Here is a 23,437-nt window from a genome sequence, read left to right on the forward strand (position 1 = left end):
ATGTACATTATAGAAAATGAATCTGTGTGAACTTAACATGCTGTAGACCTCAAATAGATATGTTCCTGCTTTTATTTTGAAAGTAACTTTTAGGTGTTTTTCTCATTCTGAAATAAAAATATGAAAGAATGGAGAGGGTGCAAAAAAAGAATTCAGAGCTCCATAAAACATAGTCAGATTTTTCTTTGTGCATTGTCTAGTTTTCATACTCTGCCTGGGCTGAGCCATGTATTCACTCCCCCATGCTGGTCTGGTTATCTCAGAGATATTCACACTCTTTAATGAGCTCAAGAAGAAACATGAACACCACCAGGTGATCCACTCAACAGCTCATAGCTGTTTATCTAAAACAAAAGCTGCCCTTTACGTTGTGATAAGGTTGGCTTTTTGCAGTTTCCAAAAGGTTAACTGTAAAAGACAGTAATTCTCAAAAAAAAAAAAAATTAGAGGGACTAATATTTTTATATAGGCTATACTATTGCTGTCTATTAAAATTTGACTGTGATTAAAATATGTGGGGTTGTTGGTTTTTAATAAAACCTGCTGCTGAAAAATAACTGAGTATCTTGATGTTTTATAAGCTGAACAAGTTAATTTTTAATTACTCATTCCAGTGAGTGTTATTGCATGAATATCAGGCTTTTTCTTTAATGAAAAAGGGTAATTACATATTTCACTATAATAAGTTGCACTCAGTTCTTAATGCTTGTACTGCAACACTGATGTAAATCTATTGATTAAAAGTCAAAAACTTGCTCCAAATGTCTTCTGTAAAAGTATGATGCTCCTAATACCATTGTCATTGCTTCAGAGTTCACTAAATAGTTACTGCTAGGGTGCAGTAATGAGTAACTTAGATGGTTTTCTGTCAGGAACACTACAGCTTTCATTGCTGCAGAGCCTGTAAATGTATCTAAAAAGTGAGTATGATAAAACTGACTTCAGTTTTACCATTATATCTTTGTGTTTGTCCAACAGAGTATTTAAATAGAACTACTATGTTGGTGCATCAGGCTGTGTCTTCTATTTCATTTACTTAATTAGTTATTCCCAATAGTTTAGTGATTATACTGGGTTCTCTTTGTTGTTGTTGGGGTTTTTTTTACTTGTTATGAAAATCTTATCTCTTCTAAGGTATTATTTTAGATAGACAGTATAGATAATTAGTTGATGTATTATTTCTGAGGTCTATAAAATATAAATCTTTTTGTCCCAAATGTTATATAGAGGTAGGATGCACTTAAGTAGCCCTAAGAACTACTGATTATGTTGCAAATAAACCTCTGTAGTAAAATTCTGACACTCTTGGAACAGATTTTTTTACAAGTGATTTCCTGCCATATTTAAATATTTTAATGAGACTGCTTCAGGATAAACTACACTTACCTTGAAAACCCTGAGGTTTCTGTACTAGAAATCACATCCTTGGTCTGTTTTTCTCTAGAATAATTTATTTTGTAATTTGAATGCTAATGGTTTCTGTTATGTGACTTTCCTTATTAATTCATTTTGAAGAGAACTGTTCTTATGTACACTTAGAGCTTTTTAACTAATCTGACAAATGGATGTTGTGTTTTCACATGCTAGTCTTTGTCTTCTCTTTGCATTTCAGTTTGGAAATCTCTCTGATTAAGAAAAATGAGGGATGCCGGTGGACAGAGCTAATTGTTGGTGACACAAGAGGGGAATTCATTATGGACCCCTCCCAGTGCTCTGAAATAGCTGAAAGCCTGATGCATCTTACCTCTGAAGTAATGGTAAAGAGTCAAGAATCAAACACTTCAAATTCTTGTGCTTTTGCATGTTGTCTTTTCTTGCTACCCTTATTTGCACTGCATTGACCCAGCTCATCAATAGTTCTTTTACTATTTATTAATTTTTAATTGAAACTGTAACAAACTAATGGCACTAGAGTTGTGAATGCACTTTGAACAGTAAAACCATCTTCAAGGGAAACTCAGTTTAACTTCTGTGATGGTGTCTGTACACCAAACAGAAGCCTGATTTAACACTGAAAATAAATTTTGTTCCCACCATTTAGGATGTGCCAGTTTGTTTTAAAGCAATTAATTAAATGATTTTGAAAGATGTGTGTTTCTTGTTTATCAATAGGCTAGCAAAACTTTTTTACTGTCTTGCTAGGGTTACTGTATTTGACCTTCAGAGTGTAAATGATTACTTAAATGTTTAAAAGGAAAATTTAGGAAACTATAAATATGACTCATGTTCTTTCTGGCATTTTTGTTATACAGGAAGTCTGTTTGAACTAAAATGTAATTTTTAGCTGAAATTTTCTTGATACTTGGATTAATTAAAAAATGGCATCTCATCTGAAACTTGTGAAGTGTGCCTCCCTGTGGCTTTTGATATATTAGGTTTGGATTATTACTTTGTTTTTAAAAAGGCTCAAAACTGTTATTAAAATAAATTCTATTTAGTACTCCAGACTGATTTCCCTCCTCTCTCCCTCAGTATTTGTGAGAAAGATATTGTAGTGTATCTTTTTACCATAGATTTTTTTTGAACTTTAAATTTCTTTTATTTTGTACTTCATACTGAGCTTAAAGTGATGATTTTTAATCATAAGTTTTCATTAATTTAAAATAGATTTTAATAAATTAAAATTAATAACAAAACTAAAATGTTTCATGTATTTAGAGCTGCATATCAAATTAATGAATCTATTTTTTAATAGCATTACTGATGGCAAGATGAAGCAAGCTTACACTGATGTACATTTACTAAATGTGCATATGTTTTCAGGATTGTGTGCTTTTGCCACTTAGAGAAGGGAATTTATTGTCCATGTTTTAGTGGCCTATGCACCTTTCTTCAAACTGAAATTGATTTTATTGTACTTACCACTTCTGCTGTCCTCCAGAGCAGAAATCATTCTATTAATTTTGAGTAAGTACATAATACCTTAATTTTCCAGTATGTATAGATATGCAAATAATTCTTCACATTAAATTGTTCTTTGAGTTGTTTTTTTTTTTTATAAAAAGGATTTTTTTTCAGTAGTTTCGATTTTCAGTCTAGTTCATTCTTTTTTTCAGAATCCAAACCCTGAAAAAGAAAACCCACCTTGTAATGCTCAAGAGTTAGAAGAATGCGATGCTTTTCTTGAAGATGGTGCAAGCTTGAGCAGATTTGATGGTGATACCTTGAAAGTCACTCATATAGTAAGTACTGCAAACTATTATAGAAATACTTTAAAATATTTTTTGTTTGGAAATGGACCTCTATTATGAATACAAAAATTTGTAGACTCTTGAAATCACATAGTATCTCCCATAATATCAAATCACTGTAGCAACAGAAATTGTCAATTCATATGTGTCCTTCAATGTCATTTTAATATAAAAACAAAGCTCCTTTTGTTCTCATAAAAAATACATGCACTTTCACAAGTGAGCCATTTGAAAAAACAAAGTTATATCAAAGTAATTATAAGGAAAGGGTATTTTTCAGTGGCATAAAATTCTTCAGATGACTTAGTTTGCATCTTCCTCAGTAATTTTTCAGACAGCCTGGTAGAAACCTTACAGTTTTTACTAAGAAGCTGGACCATAGATCACTTCATAATACTTCTTTGTCAGTCACACTAAAAATAGCAGACTGGGGGCAAAATGCTTCAATAGCAGGCTTCATCTAGGTTCTAAGCAGTCCTGACTAACAGGAAGCTAGGATTTGATCTGGGTTGTTGCCTAGAGTTGGCAACAACGAAATAATATGAAAACATTACAGATTAACTCATTGTCATGGTGTTTTTGGGGTTTATTTTGAAACTGGATGAAAGCAAAAACTACCTTGTGGTTGTAGCATGATTGGGGTTGTCTAGGAAATTGTGCAACCTCTGTCCTTGAGATTTTCAAGACCAGACTGGATAAAGTTCTAAATAACTCAGCCTAAACTACTGCTTCTCACACTGAAGGGTAAGAAATACCCCAGAGTCCACAGACCAGGAGGAATGTAAGCTCATCACAAAAGGGATGCTTTTGTGCATCACAAAAGGCTGCTTTCTAGCAAGCAGCAAGTAATAGTAGAGCAAATTTAAACTCCACGGTTCTTGTAAAGAGTTCTTAAAATGGGTGGCATAAAAGTAAGTCAAAGTTTAATGTGTTTAAAATGTTACGGTCAAAGGACAGTTGCTGCGGGTAGGAAAAACTAAATTCAGCCCCTTCTATGGGAACTTGCAGCTTTGGTCCTTGTTAGTGTATGTAGAAATATGAGGTTTTTCAGCATACAGGAATATATTTTCACTTTGATTTAGTGAAAATCTTTCAAGTTGACTGGGGTTTCTTGTTAGCAATTATGGGGCCTTTTCCTTCAGAAATGGGGCTGGTACAGCTCTTTAACCACAAATCCTACAAATATTTTTATTGTGCTGATCTGAAATTTAGTAATTATTTGTTTGCAAGTAAATTAAAAAATGTCAACATTTCATAATTTTAGTATTCTGTCTAATCCTTGTTTCAGTGCTTGCCATCTCTTAGCTGAGAGGGACAGTATTTCCTTCCCTCTTAGCCCTGCAGAAAACCAGATGTGATTAATTAGAGAGAATCTTTTCCTAAGATGAGAAGTTGCAGGTTAGGATCTATCCTAGGGAACCATTTCTGCCCAAAACACTTTCCCATTTGCTTGTGTAGTGGACATAATGTTTCTCTGAATATTATTCCAACAATCTTAATAGCATCTCTTTGAAATGTGTAAGGTACCTGTGTTGTATTGAGCTGTTGATCAGTGGGATGCAGCTTAATGATTTCAAACATTTTGTCAAGTAACAAACATAAAACTGTTGATCATCTGACTTTGGCAATATGTATAACAGAATCTGCTATTGATGCTTTGAATCAATATGTTGTATTTGTTTTGTTTTCAGATTAATCTTGGAAGCAACCAGTATCTTTTCTCTGTTGTTGTGAATCCCAAAGAAATGCCATGCTTCTGCCTGAGGCATGATGTTGATGCTCTTCTCTGGCAGCCTCACTCTGACCAGCCAGAGAATATGTGGGAACACATTGCAACTTTTAATGCTTTAGGTAAGAAATTAGCTTCTGTGTCACACACCTCTGAGACTTTCCTATATGAACACTGCTGGTTTGGCTTATGTTGATATTTCACTTACTTAAATCTGAATTGAAAGATATAATTCTGTTGAAAGCAGCATGGTAGCTTGTTGCATATAGGTAAAACCTTATAGAAGAGAGAGGCCTTGTAAGACATGGTTTAGGCCTTGCTGTTAGCCTGTCAAGTTCCCATAAGAAAAGAATCATAAGAATGAGAATTAGTTTGAGTAGCAATCTATTTTTGTAAGAAATGAGTTTGCACCTATAAAAACAAGAAGTCTATCCCATGAGAATCCGTGAAGGAAATCTGTAACCTGTCTAGAGAGGGGGAGGTTTGACTGACCATACACAGACCATATCCCTAGCAGTGAAGTGAGTTCAGTGGATTGTTAACCAGTTAGAGGCAAACACGGTGCCCTCTGATACCACGTAAAAATGAGCTGGGCACAGTAAAAATTCGGCTCTTGGGGACAAAGAAAGAAGTGTCTCATCTTATTTCTATCTCTAACACAAAGTCAACAGTGACAGTAGCTTAATTTTAGAAATAAAAGAACATAGAAAGGAGATGTTATGCCCTGGGAGGAGGACAAGCTTTTTCAGACCATGTATAGGATGTAAGCACAGAACTGCTTAGTAAAAAGGAGAACTCCTTGGATAAGTGACCTTGAGTTAGAGACTGAAAAGCATAATTACCACCATAACACTCACACAGACATCATCAGGCAATAGCTGCAGTTAATTGATTATGTGTTCTCGGTGTGTGTAATGTATGGTAAGGAGTTTTAGTAAGTGGCCTTTAGATTTTTTTTGTCTTGTTGACCCATGTGATAACTATTGGCATGCATTTTTCAACAGAAGTGAAACAAATAGCCTTGCAGAAATATGGCAGATCACTTTGCAAAATTGCATCTTAGTTCTCTTTACAGAATTGTAAAAGGAGATCAGTCTGAAATTAGTCAATTTGATACTAGAGTCCTGTAATGAAAGTGGAAAAGGGGGGGGTTTCTTCCAAGTGAATATTAACAGAAATTACAGTGTATTGAAAAGTAACTTATTTTTTTTTTAGTCAGTTCTAAACAGAAGACAAGTTTTAAGTGTCTGTTCAAGATAAGGTAGGCTCAGAAATCCGAATTTTTAAATGTAATTACGCACTGGGAGATGAGGAGAGAGAAGAGATTTATTCTACTTAGACCGCTAATATTGGGCCAAGATTGCCCATATGGACCATGTCTGTGGCCTGCTGAGAAAATGAAGGACTTTGTGAGGCAGAAAGGAGCCAGATGTAGGAAGAGTATTTTGCTGTACATATGTATCCAAAACACCAGTTAAGATGAGGTACATGAGAATTGTATATTGCTATTAAACTGGTTAATGCATCTCTTCAGAAAGTACTGGCTTATGTAATAAGTGTGGTTTGGTAGTTTGGGGTTTTTTTTGTTGATGTTGGAGTTTTTTTGGTTGATTGTTGTTGTTTGTTTTAGGGATTTTTCTATTACAAATTGCATATTATTTTTTAACTTAAGCTTGCATTTTTATCAGTCAGTTAAACTAATTATTATAGTATTAACTATTAAAGTTCTGTTGAAACCCATATATTACTTATCCCTTCTACTTGCTTTTGGGCTATACAGGTTATGTCCAAGCATCAAAGCAAGACAAGAAGTTCATGGCTTGTGCTCCAGATTACTCCTATGCTGCTCTTTGTGAGTGCATGCGAAGAGTTTTCATCTATCGCCAGCCGACTCCTCTGGCCACAGTTCTCTACAACAGGAAGGAAGGAAGACAAGTAGGACAGGTTGCTAAGCAGCTGGTAGCAACCCTGGAAGCCAATGATCCTATCTTAGGCTTTCAAGCTACGAGTGAGAGATTATTTGTCCTCACAACAAAAACCTTGTTTTTAATAAAGGTGAACTCTGGAAATTAATTATTCAGTGTGCTCTGCTGTAGTTTGTGTTAACAATTTGTTACAGAAGTGAATAGGTTGATGATCTGACAAGTTCAGTACAATTTGCTGAAAATCAAAAAGGGGATGTTTTACAGGGGAATCAAATTTCCTCATTAGAATTTTTCTGTAAGAAAGTGCATTTTTTGACTTTGCTGCCATGGAAGTAAACTTTTTCAGAGCTATGGGAAAATGTCTTCTGCATTAACATCTTTGTCAAAGTCAGATGCTGCTATTGCATAGGTGAATAAATTTATGCATTGCTTTTTCCAAGTGACTTTATTTGCTACTTCTGAGTTTTGAGTATTCAGTACTGTTTTTAAATGCCACTGTTTACCTATGAAAAAAGTAGTCAGATAAACAGTTACAAGTATATGATATGCCAAGTAGAATGTATCATAAAGAAAAAAAATCTCCAGTTCAAATATGGTTGACCAAAAATATGATTTGATATTTTGACATTCAGCAGTTTTGAGTGAAATATGAGTGAAATGAATGGGGTATTATGTTTCTTATACAGGTAATAAAATGGAGCCATTTTACTTTATGTGCATATTTTACATTATTGGTTTGGGACTTGTTTATACTTGCAGTAAAGTCTGTTCACATTTCTAGAATACATTTTAGTAGCTTTTTCAAGAAGTAAAGTAAGGGTCAATATATAGCTGGCAATTATAGATCAAGTGCTGTTAGTTAAGGTCTTGTCGTACTCTCAGTTGTGCCATTTTCATTTGACTTCATACTTCATTTCAAGTGACCCATTTACAATGAGAAAATGGCTGACAGAAAAAGCACTGGTATTGCAAGCTGGGATGGGACACTCAGAGGTGCTGCTTCTCCCTCAGATGCCACTGTAAATGCTGCATTGTCACTTAACTGTTCTGTCTGTGATGCCTAAGTCAAAATGTGGTATATTTGCAATGTAAGAGCACTCAGGCCAATGAGGATGCTTTGCTTTAACAAACTGCTAAGGTTAATTGAGTTGAATAGTTGTATCTGAAGATTTTTGTTTCCTATTTTAAATTGGCATTGTCAATACATTTAAACCAAAGAGTCAGTTATGACAGCTCCTTCCCTGGGTTGGGCATTTTTCACAGTTGGCTTACAAATCCATAGCAAAGGATGCCTAATGTGTTGTGTACTGACAGGAAAGCTGCTGTCATCTGTGGTACCAAAGTGCACAGAGAGACACAAATACAGGCACCCTTTTAGTTTGCATCTTCCTACCAATGTTATTTCAGAACTCTGTAAGAATCTATTGAGAGAAGAGTAAGTATTTCTCCAGTTGTGATTGTTTTGACTCCTGTAAATTCTCCAGATTTGTATCAGTGAACTGATTAAATAACAAGAGGGAGACAGGCAAGCAGCTGTGGCTTGCAAAAATCATCCAAATGCAGAAGCTTTTCAAGGAACCTGATCTTCCTTCTTCTCACAGCAAGATTATATTCTATATCCAATATTGAAAAGCTTTTCTTTACTATTATTTGGGTGAGTTAAAACAGACTGGATTTGTAAATATCTTTTCATTCTGTCCTTTTACAACTATCTTGAAAATGCTTTTTGGAAAGGCTCAGTGAATGTATTACCATTGCATGACTGTTTTGCATCTAAATTTTATTTGTTGTCCAATAATACCCATCAAAGTGGTAGAATTCCTGCAGAGGTCCTATAGAAAAAAAAAATAGGTAACTTGCTTGAAGATGTATATGAATATGTATATGAAACCTTAGTAACCTGAGGTTTAATCTTTGGGGACACAGAATTAACGTGATACTTGGGAAACAGAGGAATGAAAGAGTAAAAGAATCATAGTCAACATGCCTTTGTCACCTCTGGTCTACACCTCTCTGCAGGCAGCTTCAATATAGATGAGAATTTCAGCTGTTCTTTGTCAAATTCTTCTTGCTGTGAGTTACTTGTTTAGAAACATGCTCTGCTGTCTCCTGCAACAGAGGAAACAAAGTCAAGTAAAATGGTGACCTCTTCAGAGGTATTACAATATGCAGTAACTAGAATTCACATTCCAAATGTGTGTCTGTTTCAGGGGAGTTCTTTGCATCTGGAAATAACTGAACACAGGGAATGGTTCCTCCCTTTTCCATGTTACTCATCTGTTTGTAATCATGGTTTCCAGGAACAATGTATCAAGTAGTCTCTCTCCTATTTTGTTTCTATGAGAGTCAAGGATATTTTATAATCTAAATTATTTTTTACCTTGAGGAACCTGGAGTGCCTGAGGCAGGGCAATCCCAAGCACAAAAGCAGGCTGGGCAGAGAGAGCAGCCCTGGAGAAAAGGACTTGGGGATGCTGGTGGATGAGAGGATGGACATGGCCCAGCAATGTTCACTTGCAGCCCAGAAACCCAAACATGCCCTGGGCTGCATCATGTGAAGCATGGCCTGTATGTCCAGAGCGGTAATTCTGCCCCTCTGCTCTGGTGAGACCCCCACCTGGAGAAATGCATCCAGCTCTGAGGACCCCAACATAACAGAGACATTCATGGTTGGAGAAAATCCAGAGGAGGGACACGAAGATCATCAGAAGGCTGGAGAGCCTTGTCTAGGACAACAGGCTGAGAGAGTTTGGGTTGTTCAGCCTGGGAAAGAGAAGTCTCTGGGACACCTTAGAGCAGTCTCCAGGAGTGTAGGAGAGGGATCTTTGGACAAGGGCATGTACTAATAGGATAAGGGATAATGCCTTTAAACTGAAAGAGAGTAGGTTTAGATTAGATACTGAAGGAAATTCTTTACTGTGTGAGTGGTGAGGCACTGGACAAAGTTGCCCAGAGAAGTTGTGGATGTCCTGTCCTGAAGGGATGAGACTTTGAGCCTTTGAGCAGCCTGATCCAGTGCGAGGTGTCCCTGCCCATGACAGTGGAGTTGGAACAAGATGATCTTTAAGGTCCCTTTCCAACCATTCTATAATGATTAAAGGGGCTGCAAGTCACCAGGAGACTCTGTGTTGAATTATTCTTAAGGCTCATTTGTTCAGTATATCCTAAATAGTACAAAGTATAAAATGTGGATATTTAAAAGAGATGGTTTTCTGACACCATACTTCAATTTTTATAGGATTTTGTTTCTTGAAATCTTACTTTTTCACACAATTCTTCCTAAGAGGTCCCAATCACAATCCATTTATAGAATTTCTTAAAAAATATTTGACTATTACAGGCTTACTTGGCTGTTACTGCATTATTTGATTTTAGTATTCTTTTTCAGTGCTTTCCTTGACTGCATGATTGGAATGCATCATGTATTCTACAAGTTTAAATAAATAGAAAGAAAATTAAAATTTTAAAATTATTTTAAAATATTTATATAAATTTCAAATGTGTAATCTTCCTATGCTACTAAAGTAAAATAGAAAAACAGAGATAGGAAATTCCTTAAAATAAAACTTGTTTTAAGGAGATTTCTGCTAGGGCAAAATTTTAGCAGGTGTCTGCACTGCAGGGCCGGCGGGGCTGTTGCCAAAACAAGCGCTACTGTACTCCTTGTTTATCTCTGTGAAATCCCCTGTACAGCCTTGCTAATGTTCCATTTCTGCCAACACACAAATTTACAGAGGTTGTTACTGGAGAGGGTTGATAAGTATTCAGGTGTATTCTTGTCTTAAAGTGCACACTGTGCCTCTGATCCTGTGTCTTTTTAAGTACAAAATTCAAATGATCTGGAAAAACCATTCTAGATGCAAGAGACAGATCTGTCCTTCCTTCCTTCCTCTCCCTCTACCTCAACATGGGTGCTTTTTTGCAGGAAAGTGAAGGAAAATAGGAAGGATTTGGTCTGTATGTCTGTCCTTTGTCAAAAAGTGGCTCTTCATTAGTGAAACAACAGATCCTATGAGAGTAACAAGTAAGGTTAAAGCAGTTTTTTGTGCTTTGTTTCAATAATGAGCTGCTATAACTTTTTCATTTCCTTGCCTTCTGTCAATTTATGTTTTCTATTCTCATTATGCAGATTAGATGAACTTGAAGCCTGCAGTCAATCACATATTAGCCATGTAATAAAATTTTTGGTTTAAAATTTTGTGCCGTCAGTCCTATTTGCTATTTGTAATGTATTTCTGGAAATCTGGTGGGATTTGTTTCCCCTTGTCCCTATGCAATACGTGTTCATTTGTGCTATGGATAAAAATCTGCAAGGTCTAAAGATAACTTGATGTCTTTGATGTAGAAGAGCCAAGCATCAAGCAGGCCTTTACACCAAGACTATTGCAATAATTTCAAACTCAAGGTGTAGTCCCTTTTTCTTATAGAAGTGTTTGCTGGAATAAGAGTTTTCCTTTATAAAATGTTTAAGGTCCTTCTGAAAAACTTTCTTTACACAAAGATCTTTGTCATGAAGTGGTAGCTGGATATTGATTAAAATAGATCTAATTAACAGTTTCAGATGCAAACCTGGAAAATATTTGTCATAGTCTTTACCAATCTAAAGCTCTATGCAAAATATCCTTTATTCACCATTCCAGTGCATTTTTGCAATCTAATGTCAGTTGCAAGGAATTCTCAAGAAAAACCACAGGAGAGCAAATTTTAAAAAATTATTCATTTTGGGACATTACTTTCATTATTCTGTGATGAATATGCACTTTCTATATATACTTTAGTGTATTCCAATAATACATTTCTTAATGTATTAGTTACATTCTGAATCTGCAGGACTTGTGTGCGTGTACATTTGTATTTTCATCTGTATGAATTCATACTGCCTTGAGGTACTGGGGAGGGTGGGGTGGCTTTTGGAGAGGAGAATCTTCTAACTTTAGTGACAGCAAAGCTTGGATTCTTTATTAACATGTTCATGAGTCTGCCATACTTACGTTGTAATGTCATGATAACTGCTTTATGTGAAAACATCAGTCATGAATCCTGTGGTGGTTTCCTCTGCTCAGGATTAAATATGAGATATTTCAGTATTTCATTCTACCCAAACTTAAACATCTCACAGGCCAAGTATTAAGTATATGCCTCCAGTTGGCAGAATTGATGCAGATGTGATAAGTATTTCTTTTTATCAAAATAAGTGATGCTTAGAAGGAAAATAAATAAGACACACTGAATGCTAATTCAGTCACTTTCAGCACTGAAATTGCAGCTGATTGGACTTTAATGATTTTTCTCTGTGAAGTTACTCATTTTTTCAGTTGCATATGTCCCCTGTAATAAATGTAGAGTAACTTATGGTAATGTAAGGTTAAGCAATTTGTGGGAATTTTCTGAAACACTGAATTATGCTTGTACATGCAGTATCTAAAATATGAGCATGAGGCACAAGATGGATGTGCCCAGTTATAGAGACCAGGAACTCAGGCTCTTGATTTGATCATCTGAGCAGAAATAAAAAATGGATGCTTTGAAGACATTTTCATGAGTTGCAATTTCAGATTCTGAAAAGAGTAAAAATGTGGGAGTCTGTGCAGAATCATTACAAAATCCTTGAGTAGTTTGGGTTAGAAAGGGCCTTGAGGATTACCTAGTTACAACACTCCTGCCATAAGCAGGGCACCTTTCACTAGACCAGGTTGCTCAGAGCTCTGTCCAACCTGCCTTGAACAATTCCAGGGATGGGGCAGCCACAGCTTCTCTGGGCAATCTGTTCCAGTGCCTCACCATCCTCACAACAAAGAATTTCTTCTTAATACCTAATCTAAACTTGCCTCTTCCAGTTTAATATCCTCACCTTTGTCCTAGGCACTGCATGTCCTTGTCCAAAGTGCCTTTCCAGCTCTCTCATGGGCTTCCTTTAGGTACTGGAAGGTGCTCTTAGATACCTCTGGAGCATCTCTTCTCTGGGCTGAACACTCTGATACTGCATGTCTTCACAGGAGAATAAGCTTGCTTAGCAAGATAAAACATACACAGGTTCCCTTTTAAAATCTAGGGATATGTGCAATGCTCTATTCAAAGCAGCTGGATCAATCAGAAAGAGAAGTTCTCAAGACCTGTTCTGTTGTCATTTTCTTTGCATGTGGCAAGAGTAAGTCATCAGTAAAACTGCCTGGATGCTGGTGTGGTTGGAGTCACTTTTTTTGTACTCTTTCTTACCTGGTGTAGATCCAGGTGGTTGCTGCTGTCTGAAAAATTCAGTTAATAATCCTATAATACATAGTAGTTACATTAACTATAGAAATAGCTATATATATAACTATATATATATATAGTTATATAAATATGGTTACACAATATATAGTTAATAGTTATAAGCTGTAAGAACTGGCTGGTGTTAGCAACACAGTTCTGAGCCTCTTTGCATCCACTGTGGCATCTAATAAAATCTACCTTTTCAAATAGAACAAATGAACAAAAAGGAAGACAAAAAAAGACCTCCAAACAAAAATAACCCATATCAAAAAACCCAAACAAATACACAAACCCCAAAATACCTAAAACTCAGACTGCTTTATTTTTTCACTTTTTTAGAGGGAAGTACACCAATAATGCTTTTCTTTCTGCTCTTAGAAACGTTTTCCTGTGCTATAAAGAAAGATGCAATATCCTCAAAGTTTAAGCCTCATATCTCTTAATGCCATGGGGACAGCAGGATATCTGTCACCGATTCAGTTGAGTTTCAGAGACAAATTAGTGTGCAATGTGGTTAGACTGCCAGCTGTTCCCTTAGGAATTGGGGAAAAGTGAAGTCAGGTTATTTTAATAGGTTCACTGTGTTTGTTTGCATGGCTGCACTCTCTGAGGTCCATATAATTCAACATACTGGAAGGTTCAGGTGCCCAAACAGGGAGCTGTGAGCACATTTCACTGCGTGAACCCATCTGATGTATCCACAGTCTGGTGCTCTTACTCAGTTACCTGCCATCTCAAATTATTTTCCATTGTCTGTTTTCTGTGATAACAGAAATAAGTTAACTTGCTGACTGCAGTGTCTGCTGTGGAAGGAAAGAGCACACAGTAGATTCTTGAAGATATATTTCTATATCTAATGTGATTTATACCATGACAAATCAGTTACTTGGTTTTGACTACAAGTCAATTAATATTTACAGTTAATCGATTTCCACAACTCACATTTTCTGGTGGAATTATTCACAGATTTTTAAGCAAACATATGAGAACATTAATTCAGAACGGGAGATAATTAGAACTTCTCATTTAGTTTTCAGTTGCTTATTCTGCCTTCATTATATGAACTAAATTTCTTGAAACCTATAGGAACTAGTTTGCCTTGCAATCTTAAGTGATGCTGACTAAGAAAGTGGAACTTTGCCTCCTAAGGACTGGCAGGGGTCAAAGTCCACAAGGCCAGAAAGGAAGGACTAGGAAGAACTTCATGGTGCCTTAAAAGCAGCCTACCAATGCAAAGGGAGTGCAGATGCTTAAATCCCACCACTTCTGGATACTTCCTGAGTTTAGCAGCCCTCATTGTTCCAAAGCAAGATTATAGTCTAGGAAGAAGCATCCTGCAGAACCAACCCTCCCTGCTTTACAGCTCTGCAGAGATTCTGAATGTATAAATTAAAACAATAATGTCTTTGTACCAGTGATGTCCAGCTGTGTCCATACCCACAGCACGTTTCTCTGAAATGTGCGTGGTTGGATGTGAGATATGAAACATAATACAGTGGTTAGGCCAAAGCTCAATCTGTCCATCTCTTATTTCCCTTAAGCAGCTGCTTTTGGGTGTAAAATTCCTTGTGCTTTGTCATGGGCAAACAGGCAGCCAGTGCTGTCCTGAGCCCTTCAGCTTTGGGCTGCTGGCTTTGTAGCCAGCTGTGGTGCTGGTACCAAGTGGCACATCTCCAGCTTTCCTTGTCACCAGTCAGGTTGTGCCCAGCTCTTGATGTCTCTGCCATTTAGTTAGAGGAAACTGTCATGTGCTCGAAGTTACAGCTGCACTCCACAGCCACGGTTTGCCTTGTGTGGTTGTGGCTGTCATGGTTTAACAGAGCAGGGAGCTGAGCACCACACAGCCCTCCCTCACTCCCCACTGCCAGTGGGATGGAGGAGAGAATTAGGGGAAAAGAAGTAAAATTTGTGGTTTAAGATTAAAATGGCTTAATAATATAGAAACTGAAGACAAAATAATAATAATAATAATAACAACAACAACAACAACAACAACAATAATAATAATAATAATAATAATATGAAGAAGAAGAAGAAGAAGAAGAAGAAGAAGAAGAAGAAGAAGGTGTGTTGTTGTTGTTGTATGGAACAAGTGATGCAAAATGCAGTTGCTCACCACTTGCTAACTAATGCCCAACCAGTTCCTGAGCAATGGTCTGCCATATTTCCCCCTGATTTATATGCTGATCATGACACCATATGATATAAAATATTATTTTGGCCATTTGGAGTCAGTTGTCCCAGTTGTGTCCCCTCACAGCTTTTTATGCACCCTCAACCTCCTTAATGTCAGGGTAGAGTGAGAAGCTGAAAAATTCTTGCCTTAGTGTCAGCACTGCTCATCAGCAACTGAAACATCAGTGCATTATTAAAATTATTCTCATCATAAATCCAAACCACAGCACAAACAACTAGGAAGAAAATTAACTCTATTCCAAAACCAGGACAATGGCAAAACTGAGCCCTCCTGGTCTTCAGGCAGTGGGTCTGTCCATCCCAGGCACACCCAGGCAATGGGTGTGTGCTTGAACAGCCCAGAGGGAAATGCTGAATTGCACACTGTGGGGTTGCTGGAGGATTTCCTCATCTCTGTGCACAGGTAAGCTCTAAACAGGGCCAGGAGAATGAAGGCTAAGAGATGTTTGAAGAGTTATAAGAAGATGAGGCCAAAGGAAGCATGATAGGTATGAGCAGGTCTGGTCCAAAGGGTTTCTGTGAAAGACTGCAGTTTTTTGAGCCATGGCCAAGCTGCGTTGCTTTAATGTCCCTTTTGAGCCAGCTTTCACTTCCTTCTCTATTTTAATGGTGAAAACTTTTGTGCCTTCACTTGTGGTGTGGGTTACAGTTTCTGTGATAACAGCACAGAGCCCAGATTCAGGGAAATTTTTCAAAAGCCAGGGCAAGGAAGGTACATTGTCTTTAAAACTGTTTTAAATTCTTCCCATTAAAATTGAGTAGCAACAAGGTATATGATTACTGCCAACTGAGACAATTATTCAGAGGAAGACAAGGGTGCATGTTAAATAAATTGAGTATCATATGTGTTTATATGCATGCAAATGTGCACAGAAGATGAGGAGAGAAGAGAGCCATATGGCAGTGGATTACAAATGGCTCTACTGCTTAGGGAAGTTAATAACTCTAAGCTTTGGTATATATGAGTCTGCTGGGGTTGAGATGTTCTCATGCTGGTGCTTTAAGAAACCAGCTGAATGAATAAACAAACATTTGAAAGACAAAACACTTGGCCAGCATCCAGCTTAAAAATTCAGAGAAGATACCTTTAAAAAGGACTTAGAAAAAAAGATTGGGACTTCTGTTAAACTGAAAGTCATATAAGATTAAAAAAAATGTATATGAGATTCCTTCCTTTCCTCTGTGTCTTTGTCAGAAGAACAAATATTTATGAGGAAAGACATGCAGTGGAAACTGCACAAAGGTAAATTCTCCACAGCAGAACACAAACAGCCCAGCAAAGGTTCTCATTAGTGGTTTCTTTGCACTTAGGCTGAGACTTTGCAAGGCCTATAGACCCTAACCCACAAAAGTAGGACTTCTTAATGTTGTGCTTTCCTAGGAAAGAAAAGAAACAGGCATGGTAAATAGTAGTAGTGCATCACACTGTTTGTGTAGATTTACTCTGAAGGAATATTAAAAATCACATCATATTCATGTGAGACTGGAGGGTGGTACTGCTGAACTTATAAAGAGATGTAATCAGGTATTAATTAACTGACAACCAGCAGTATTTGATGTCTCCAGTAACCTGAAGAAGTCCAAGCCATGAGCAGCCAGCTTTTCCAGAGGAATGTTATTGGAAGTGGTGTCAAAGGCTTTTCTGAAGTCCAGGCACACAAAATCCACAGCCTTTCCCTCATCCACCAAGCAAGTCACCTTGTCATAGGAGATCAGGTTAGCCAAGCAGGACCTGCCTCTCACAAACCCACTCCAGCTGAGAGTGATCCCCTGGTTGTTGTGCCGTGTGATGCCACTCAAGATGATCTGCTCCATGACTTTCTCTGGCACTGAGCTCAGGCTGGCAGGCCTGTAGTCCCCTGGATCCTCTTTCCCACCCATTTTTTCCCTGGCTATCACATTTGTTGATCTCTAGTCAACTGAGATGCCCTGGATTAGTCAGGATTGCTGTTAAATGATGGAGTGTTGATGCTCTTGCAAGTGCAAGAGAGTTGATGCTCTTGGTGAGTGTCTCTGCCAGCTCCAATTTGGCCTGGATAGACTTGAGTCTAAGTGGTGTATGTGAAAAATGTGCTCTAGTCTCAACACATTGCTCAAACCCATTGCTGATGTGACTGTCAATAACTTGTTTTCAAAAGCAGTCTTTCATAGATGCACATATCTGGCATTTTAATGTTTTTGTTTTTCTTAGGGAGAGGATAGGGGATGCATTTATCTTTAGATGAAATAACTGTGCATATCCATTCTGACTTCCCTTTCTACCTGTATTCTTTTACATCAAGTTCTGAGTTGTCCTGTTTGCAAAGACATACTCTGCGGCCATTGTGTACAGATGCCACCTTATGTTTTTCTTGTTGTTTGTTTTTAAATTACACTTTTTTACCATTCCAGCTGCTTAGTAGCATGTGTGGCAGGCTAAGGAGTGCCTAGCCAGGCTAAGTATCACAGCATGGATCTGTATTACCTTCCAAATTTCACTGTAATCAAGAGAAAAGAATGTGTCTGCCTTCACCTGAGAGGCAGCCATGTATTGTAAATCATTCAACAGGGACTGCAGTAAGTTGGGGGGAAAAAAACCCCACAAAATGTGATGCCCTCAAACTTCAAGGTCCTTTGGCCAGTCAATAAAAATTTGAGTGGAAGTAGAGATATTGAAACACATTCTTTGTTGCTTCAACTTTGATTTTTTTTTTTTTTTTTTTGCCCATGATATAACTAGACAGATTAATCTTTTGAGCTGCTTTCTTGACATTGAATCCCAGGAACTTATGAACCCAGTGACTTCCTCAACAAACTAAAGACTCAAAATCCATTAGAAATCTTCAGGTTAAGAGTGTGAAAATATAGGTCAAGATTCAACATGGGTAGAAAGCTCTTGCTTGTGAAGATATGACATAAATCATCAATTATTTGGTTCAATTCGTATTCTCTGTATGGATCTCACTCCTTTTTGCTGCTAGGGATTTTGTCTGGCTTTCATTTACATACCAGAAAGTAAATATTGGCAAGGTTCAGACTTTCACATCATCAGCTGTTTTGGATCCATGTATTTGTAAAGTACTCTGTACACCAAGCTCTATATCTAAATAGAAATGATTTAGCTACCACTTATTGAGGATTAATACCTCAAGTTAATTACATCTTCACACTGCTTTCCAATTGGCTACCTAAACTAGAGGGTTTAGTGATTCCTATTTATGTAGAGCCATTTATTTATGCTGCTTGCTGATAAACATGGAATTGGTGTCTTGCTTGGCAGAGCTTGTTTGTTTCTTCTCATTTTAGGGTTTTAAACACAGATTTGTGAGACCATGACAAGATTTCTCTGCTACAGAGGTAGCTCAAGTGGCACCTGTTTGGGCACAGCTCTCATGCTAAGTTGTATTTTGCTGGATTTTCCCTTGCGCTCAAATTCTATTGATGCAGGGTTAAAAAGTGATCCCAAAGGAAAATGCTGAACTTTTATTTTTTTTAGTCTGCTCTGGCATTGACTGAGATGAGCAGTGTGTAAGTGCTTGTGAGTCAGCTGGAGAAATGGATGCATGGGTTGCCTTTTCCCTGGCATATGCTGGCTCAGACACACCTAACACAGGGTCAATATCCCAGATTACAGTCCTTTGCTAGAGTTTCTCCTTCCTGGAAAGGATTCAGACTTACTCACAGACACACTTAGCCTTTCTAGGATGAGGCTAAAGGAGCACTAAGGAACTGACTATAGGTCAGCACTGTTAAGAGACGAGTTCTGGAGTTCATCTTTGCAGCTGTATATGAAAGAAAGAGGAAGAACTGTTTGACAAAAGCCAAGAGAGATAAAGATTTCTGCTTTCTCAATAAATCACATTTTTAAAGGTTTTTGATTTACAGTATTGAACATTTCTTAGTGGAGCAGTTACTCTTGTGGAGAATACCCAACTCCACCATAAAATTAAGTTGTGCTAAAATTTATGCTATGAGTGGAAGCAGGAGAACTTTCATCCCACCTGGTTCTCCTGGCGGGGTTTAGGTGCTTCTTTATGATTTCTCCTCAGTTAAGGAGCTGAAAAGAGATGGTGCTATTCTCCTAGAAAGCTCTGGAAACTCACAGCAAAGTTCTGTTGTGAGAGGAGTTAAACAGCACATTTTGAACCTTTGGGGTTTTTCAGTGTTTTTGAAATCTGAAAGTGCAGTTATTCTGTAAAGCTCTCCTTTTCAGTGTGTTGTTCTCCCTGCATGGATTCTGACCTGTCCCTGCTGCTGTTTGCTGTGGGGCCATGGAAATTCCTCCCAGCTCTGTTCTGCCCTCTGAGACCTTTGCTGAGACACCATCAGGTGTGCATTTGTACCAAGGGATAATTCTCTGGTAGGAGAGAATTTTCCTTTTCTGCTGCCAGAACAGAAGAAAATATTGAAGACAGTCAAAACTGAGATATAATTTTTGTGGTTTTCATGTGCCTTTAGGGGCAGCAAACCAGCCCATGAGAGATTGCTTTTTGTCTGCCTGAGGTTTGTACCTGCAGTGGGCTACTAGAAACACCTGAGGGTGAAAGGGAAAAAAGATCACTCTGAACCTGAGAAGAGACACAAAAGAGAGATCTTTTATGTCCTAGAAGTATCACCTCTGTAGGAATAAAACTATTACCTTTGTTTCTGTGACACTTGGAGAAACTCTAGTTGACAGGAGTTTGTTTTCACTACATCAGTAAAGATGGATCTTGGCAGCCTGGTTTATCCATTGTCTCTTATTCAATTTTTTTTTTTTTTTTGCAAAAAGGAATTGATGTGTTTTCTGTGGTAGGCTCAGTGACACCACAAAAGACCATATCTAGCATGTTGCACACTAGCCATTCATTCTCTGTGAAAGAAATCTTTGATCCTTTGATATGCCATGGCATTCAAGTGCCATTTAGAATTGTTATTCACTGAATTTTTGGAAGATATATATTTTTTCACTAAATGTAAAGAATGTTGTCAGTTTGATTGTGCTTTCAACTAAATTAAAAAACATACATTCTTACTAAATGAAAAATTAATTTAGTTTTTGCTTGGTTTTCTTCATTGATTGATTTCCAGAAAGTTCAACTGTGATATGAAGAATTTTACAAAATATATTTTCTATAAATTTTTCCAAAATAAGATCCTGAGAAGAAGAAAGAAACCCTAGTTATGCCATAGCTGAGGCAAAACTCTGACATCTTTAGTCAGAGCTACTTTTCTTTCACACCAGTGTCAGAAGTCCCTCAAAGAAATTGCTATGAAACAGGATTGACTTCTCTCTTCTTATAAGTGTGGAACAATTTATTCCAAAGAGTGTGCATATCATTAACTAAACATGTAAATACACCTAGGTGTAATCTGTGTCCAGTCTGGAGTCTGATTGAATAGCAGAGACAGCTTGGAAGAGCCTGGGATGGGAAGGACACCAGCATGGACCTGGAGGAGAGTTTCAAACAGGATGGCGGTGAGGATTGGCCATACCCAGCCTTGGCAATCGGGCTGTCTGGAAATTTTAGAAGCTGAACACTTGATATGATATCCCTGGGCCCAGTCCTGCCCAGGAGCTGGACCTCCCTGCCTGACATGTGCTGTTGGTGGTTGGCACAGGCAACGCTGGGAGCGAACGCGGCCGGACGGGGACCTGCATCTCTGGAGCACGGAGCACAGGCAGGGAGTCGTTCCCATGGGCAGAAGCAATTCCATCATGCAGGTGGAATTCTGTCCCCTCTCCATCTGTGCTGGCACATCCAAAATGCAAGGGGATTTTCAGATGAGATTAGAACTGGAAAACATGAGTACATCTGCTTTAGCTAGTACTTGGCTAAATGTAGTGAAGAGGAGCTGCAGCACCCAAGTCCTCTTTGCTCAATTAGATGGATTGCCTTCATTTTCTTAGGGAGAGAGTGGGCTTGTTCAAGTTCACTTTCAGCAATGATGACAGGAAGACATCGCAAATTACACTCCAAATTATCATGGCTAAAAATCTAGCTATTTATCTGGGTTTGAAATCAATTAAACTTCTTCCTTTTCAAGTCCTGACCAAGATGCCTGTTGATGGTTTGTTGAGTTTTTGTCCTTCCATGCTGCTCTTATCTGTTTTCTGTCACTTCATATCCAGATGTTGCATGCTTTCTCTTACAGGTCTTGGGTGATGCACTGAACTGCTTTGAAGGTCCCCTTCCCCACACACACTCACTCTGTCTGCTGACCCTGTTTTGTGTCTGAAGTGAATTGAAAAGCACTCCCACAAGTACCAGCACTGGTGACAAAAATTACCAAGTCCTCCATTACTCTAATATTTACTGTGACTGAAGCAGGTGCATCTAATTGTGTAGATTTATTTTTAATCTTTCCTAGCTGAAACAGAAGGAATCTCTGAGACACTCACTGTTTAAGAGATATCTTCCCCCAACTTTGATTACTTTGAAAAGCTGAAATTCCACTGGCAGAAAAAAATCCTAATTCAAAGCCTAGATAGTTACAGGGCTCTTTAGTTCTTCCTCTCTAGCTTCAGAGAGGATTCAAGCTCCTCATACTAAAATATTTTGCAAATTATGCCTTGAGTATCTCATTTTGCACAGGAAAATATTCAATTTTAATTATTCAGCTTAACATGAAAGCGTGTCTAGCTCTAAGCAATGGAGCAGTTTGCAGCTCTGATTAGCTACCCAAACATAAGCACTTTGCAGCTTTGATTACTCATCCAGTTAGGAATAGTTTAGTTTTAATACAGAAATATTATATTTGCAGGAATCTTAGCAAATATTTTCTTTGAAAACAGCTAACCTGTGTAAAATCAAGATGTTGCTTGATCAGTCCTTGTGCTGATTTATTCAAGAAGCAGTGGCAGCTGAAGGGAAGGAAAAGGAGCTGGAAATGGGACATGTGATGGACTCTGGTATCTTTAATTTTATCTGGTATTTTTATCTCTGGTTCACATACTTGTCTCCTCAATTTGCAAGTTCCAAACAGCATTCTTGATATAAAATTCAGATTTAAAAATATTTCTAGCCAGGTTTTATCCTCCAATTTCATGTGGCATTATTAAAGGAGATACAGCATAGTGCAATCCTGTGGTTTTCCATGGTCCAACACTGCAATTCTGAAACTCTCATCCTGAAAGGCAAATTCTGTGCTACACAAGTTTTCATTGCTGTCTTTCATTTTTATTACCAGCTGGATAACAGTCAGAGAAATTACTCTATGTATAAGTAATTAATGTTCTATTTTTCAACCAACTTGAAAAAATACCAGACAAATTTTTGACCTGTTTATTGCTGGGATTGATGGTAACAGATGAAGAAGCAGAATGTGTTTTTGCCTTGTCCTTCCATTCCTAATCAGTAAAACATGACAGCAATTTTCAATTAATTCTAATTAATTTTCAATTAATTTCTACAAATCAGTGACTATGAAAAATGACATTCTGAAGATTGTACAAATGATGGATTAGTTTGGTACAGCTCCTAGTCATGCTGACAAGGAATGATTCATGTGACATTCTCTCTTCATGTCACAAAAATTAAGTTTTGAACCCTTTAGTCATTCTGTAAAAGATCCCACAGTAACACGCCACTTCAACCTTCACAGTGGTTTATAATTTAATTAAAGATAAAATTTCCCCTTTCCCCCTCATAACTTGTTTCCCTTTTACAGAGTTACCTGGGGAAAATAAGCAGATGGATCCGAACATTACTTCTATTAATCCTTTGCCAAACGAACCTTGCAAAGGTTAAGGAGTCAAACCTCATAAAGACACAGTCCCTGGTAATGCAAAGAACCCAGAACCCATTGCATAGCCACACATTTTGCAATTCATGCATTAGCCTATTCCAGACACATTACTGGGGAAACAACAATTGAAAAACTGAAAAAAAATAAGTTAAATAGAACCCAGGACATAAAAAAATGCTTTATACAGCTTCTCTAAGTAGTGGAAACTTCCCTGAAAATGAATAAATGAACTGGGAGAAATTTTCTGTCAGAAACAATCCAAAGACAATAAGAAGATAGGAAATTTTAACTGCAAGAAGAATTTGTGTTCCAATGCAATTACCTCACCCAGCATCACTAAAATTCTCCAAGAAGTTTGTTTCTTCAGGATCTTTGCACAACAGGCTCCCCTCACCTACCCCACGGTGCAGACCTGTGTCAGTGCCTCAGCAGCAGGT

At 37.6% G+C, this 23,437-nt stretch overlaps 1 protein-coding gene across 1 annotated transcript in view; it reads left to right on the forward strand.

Annotated features, from left to right (window-relative positions):
* NUDCD1 (NudC domain containing 1) overlaps positions 1-8,829 on the forward strand; it is a 35,662-nt gene extending 26,833 nt beyond the window's left edge. Inside the window, exons 7-10 of the mRNA XM_021546568.3 lie at positions 1,613-1,757; positions 3,057-3,182; positions 4,883-5,042; positions 6,701-8,829. Coding sequence (XP_021402243.1) covers positions 1,613-1,757; positions 3,057-3,182; positions 4,883-5,042; positions 6,701-6,993 — 724 coding nt within the window. The 3' untranslated portion in view covers positions 6,994-8,829. The remainder of the gene's footprint in view (positions 1-1,612; positions 1,758-3,056; positions 3,183-4,882; positions 5,043-6,700) is intronic.
* The last annotated feature ends 14,608 nt before the right edge of the window (positions 8,830-23,437 follow it).

This window comes from Lonchura striata, chromosome 1, assembly GCF_046129695.1.
Source record: "Lonchura striata isolate bLonStr1 chromosome 1, bLonStr1.mat, whole genome shotgun sequence".
NCBI classification, from domain to species: Eukaryota; Metazoa; Chordata; class Aves; order Passeriformes; family Estrildidae; genus Lonchura; species Lonchura striata.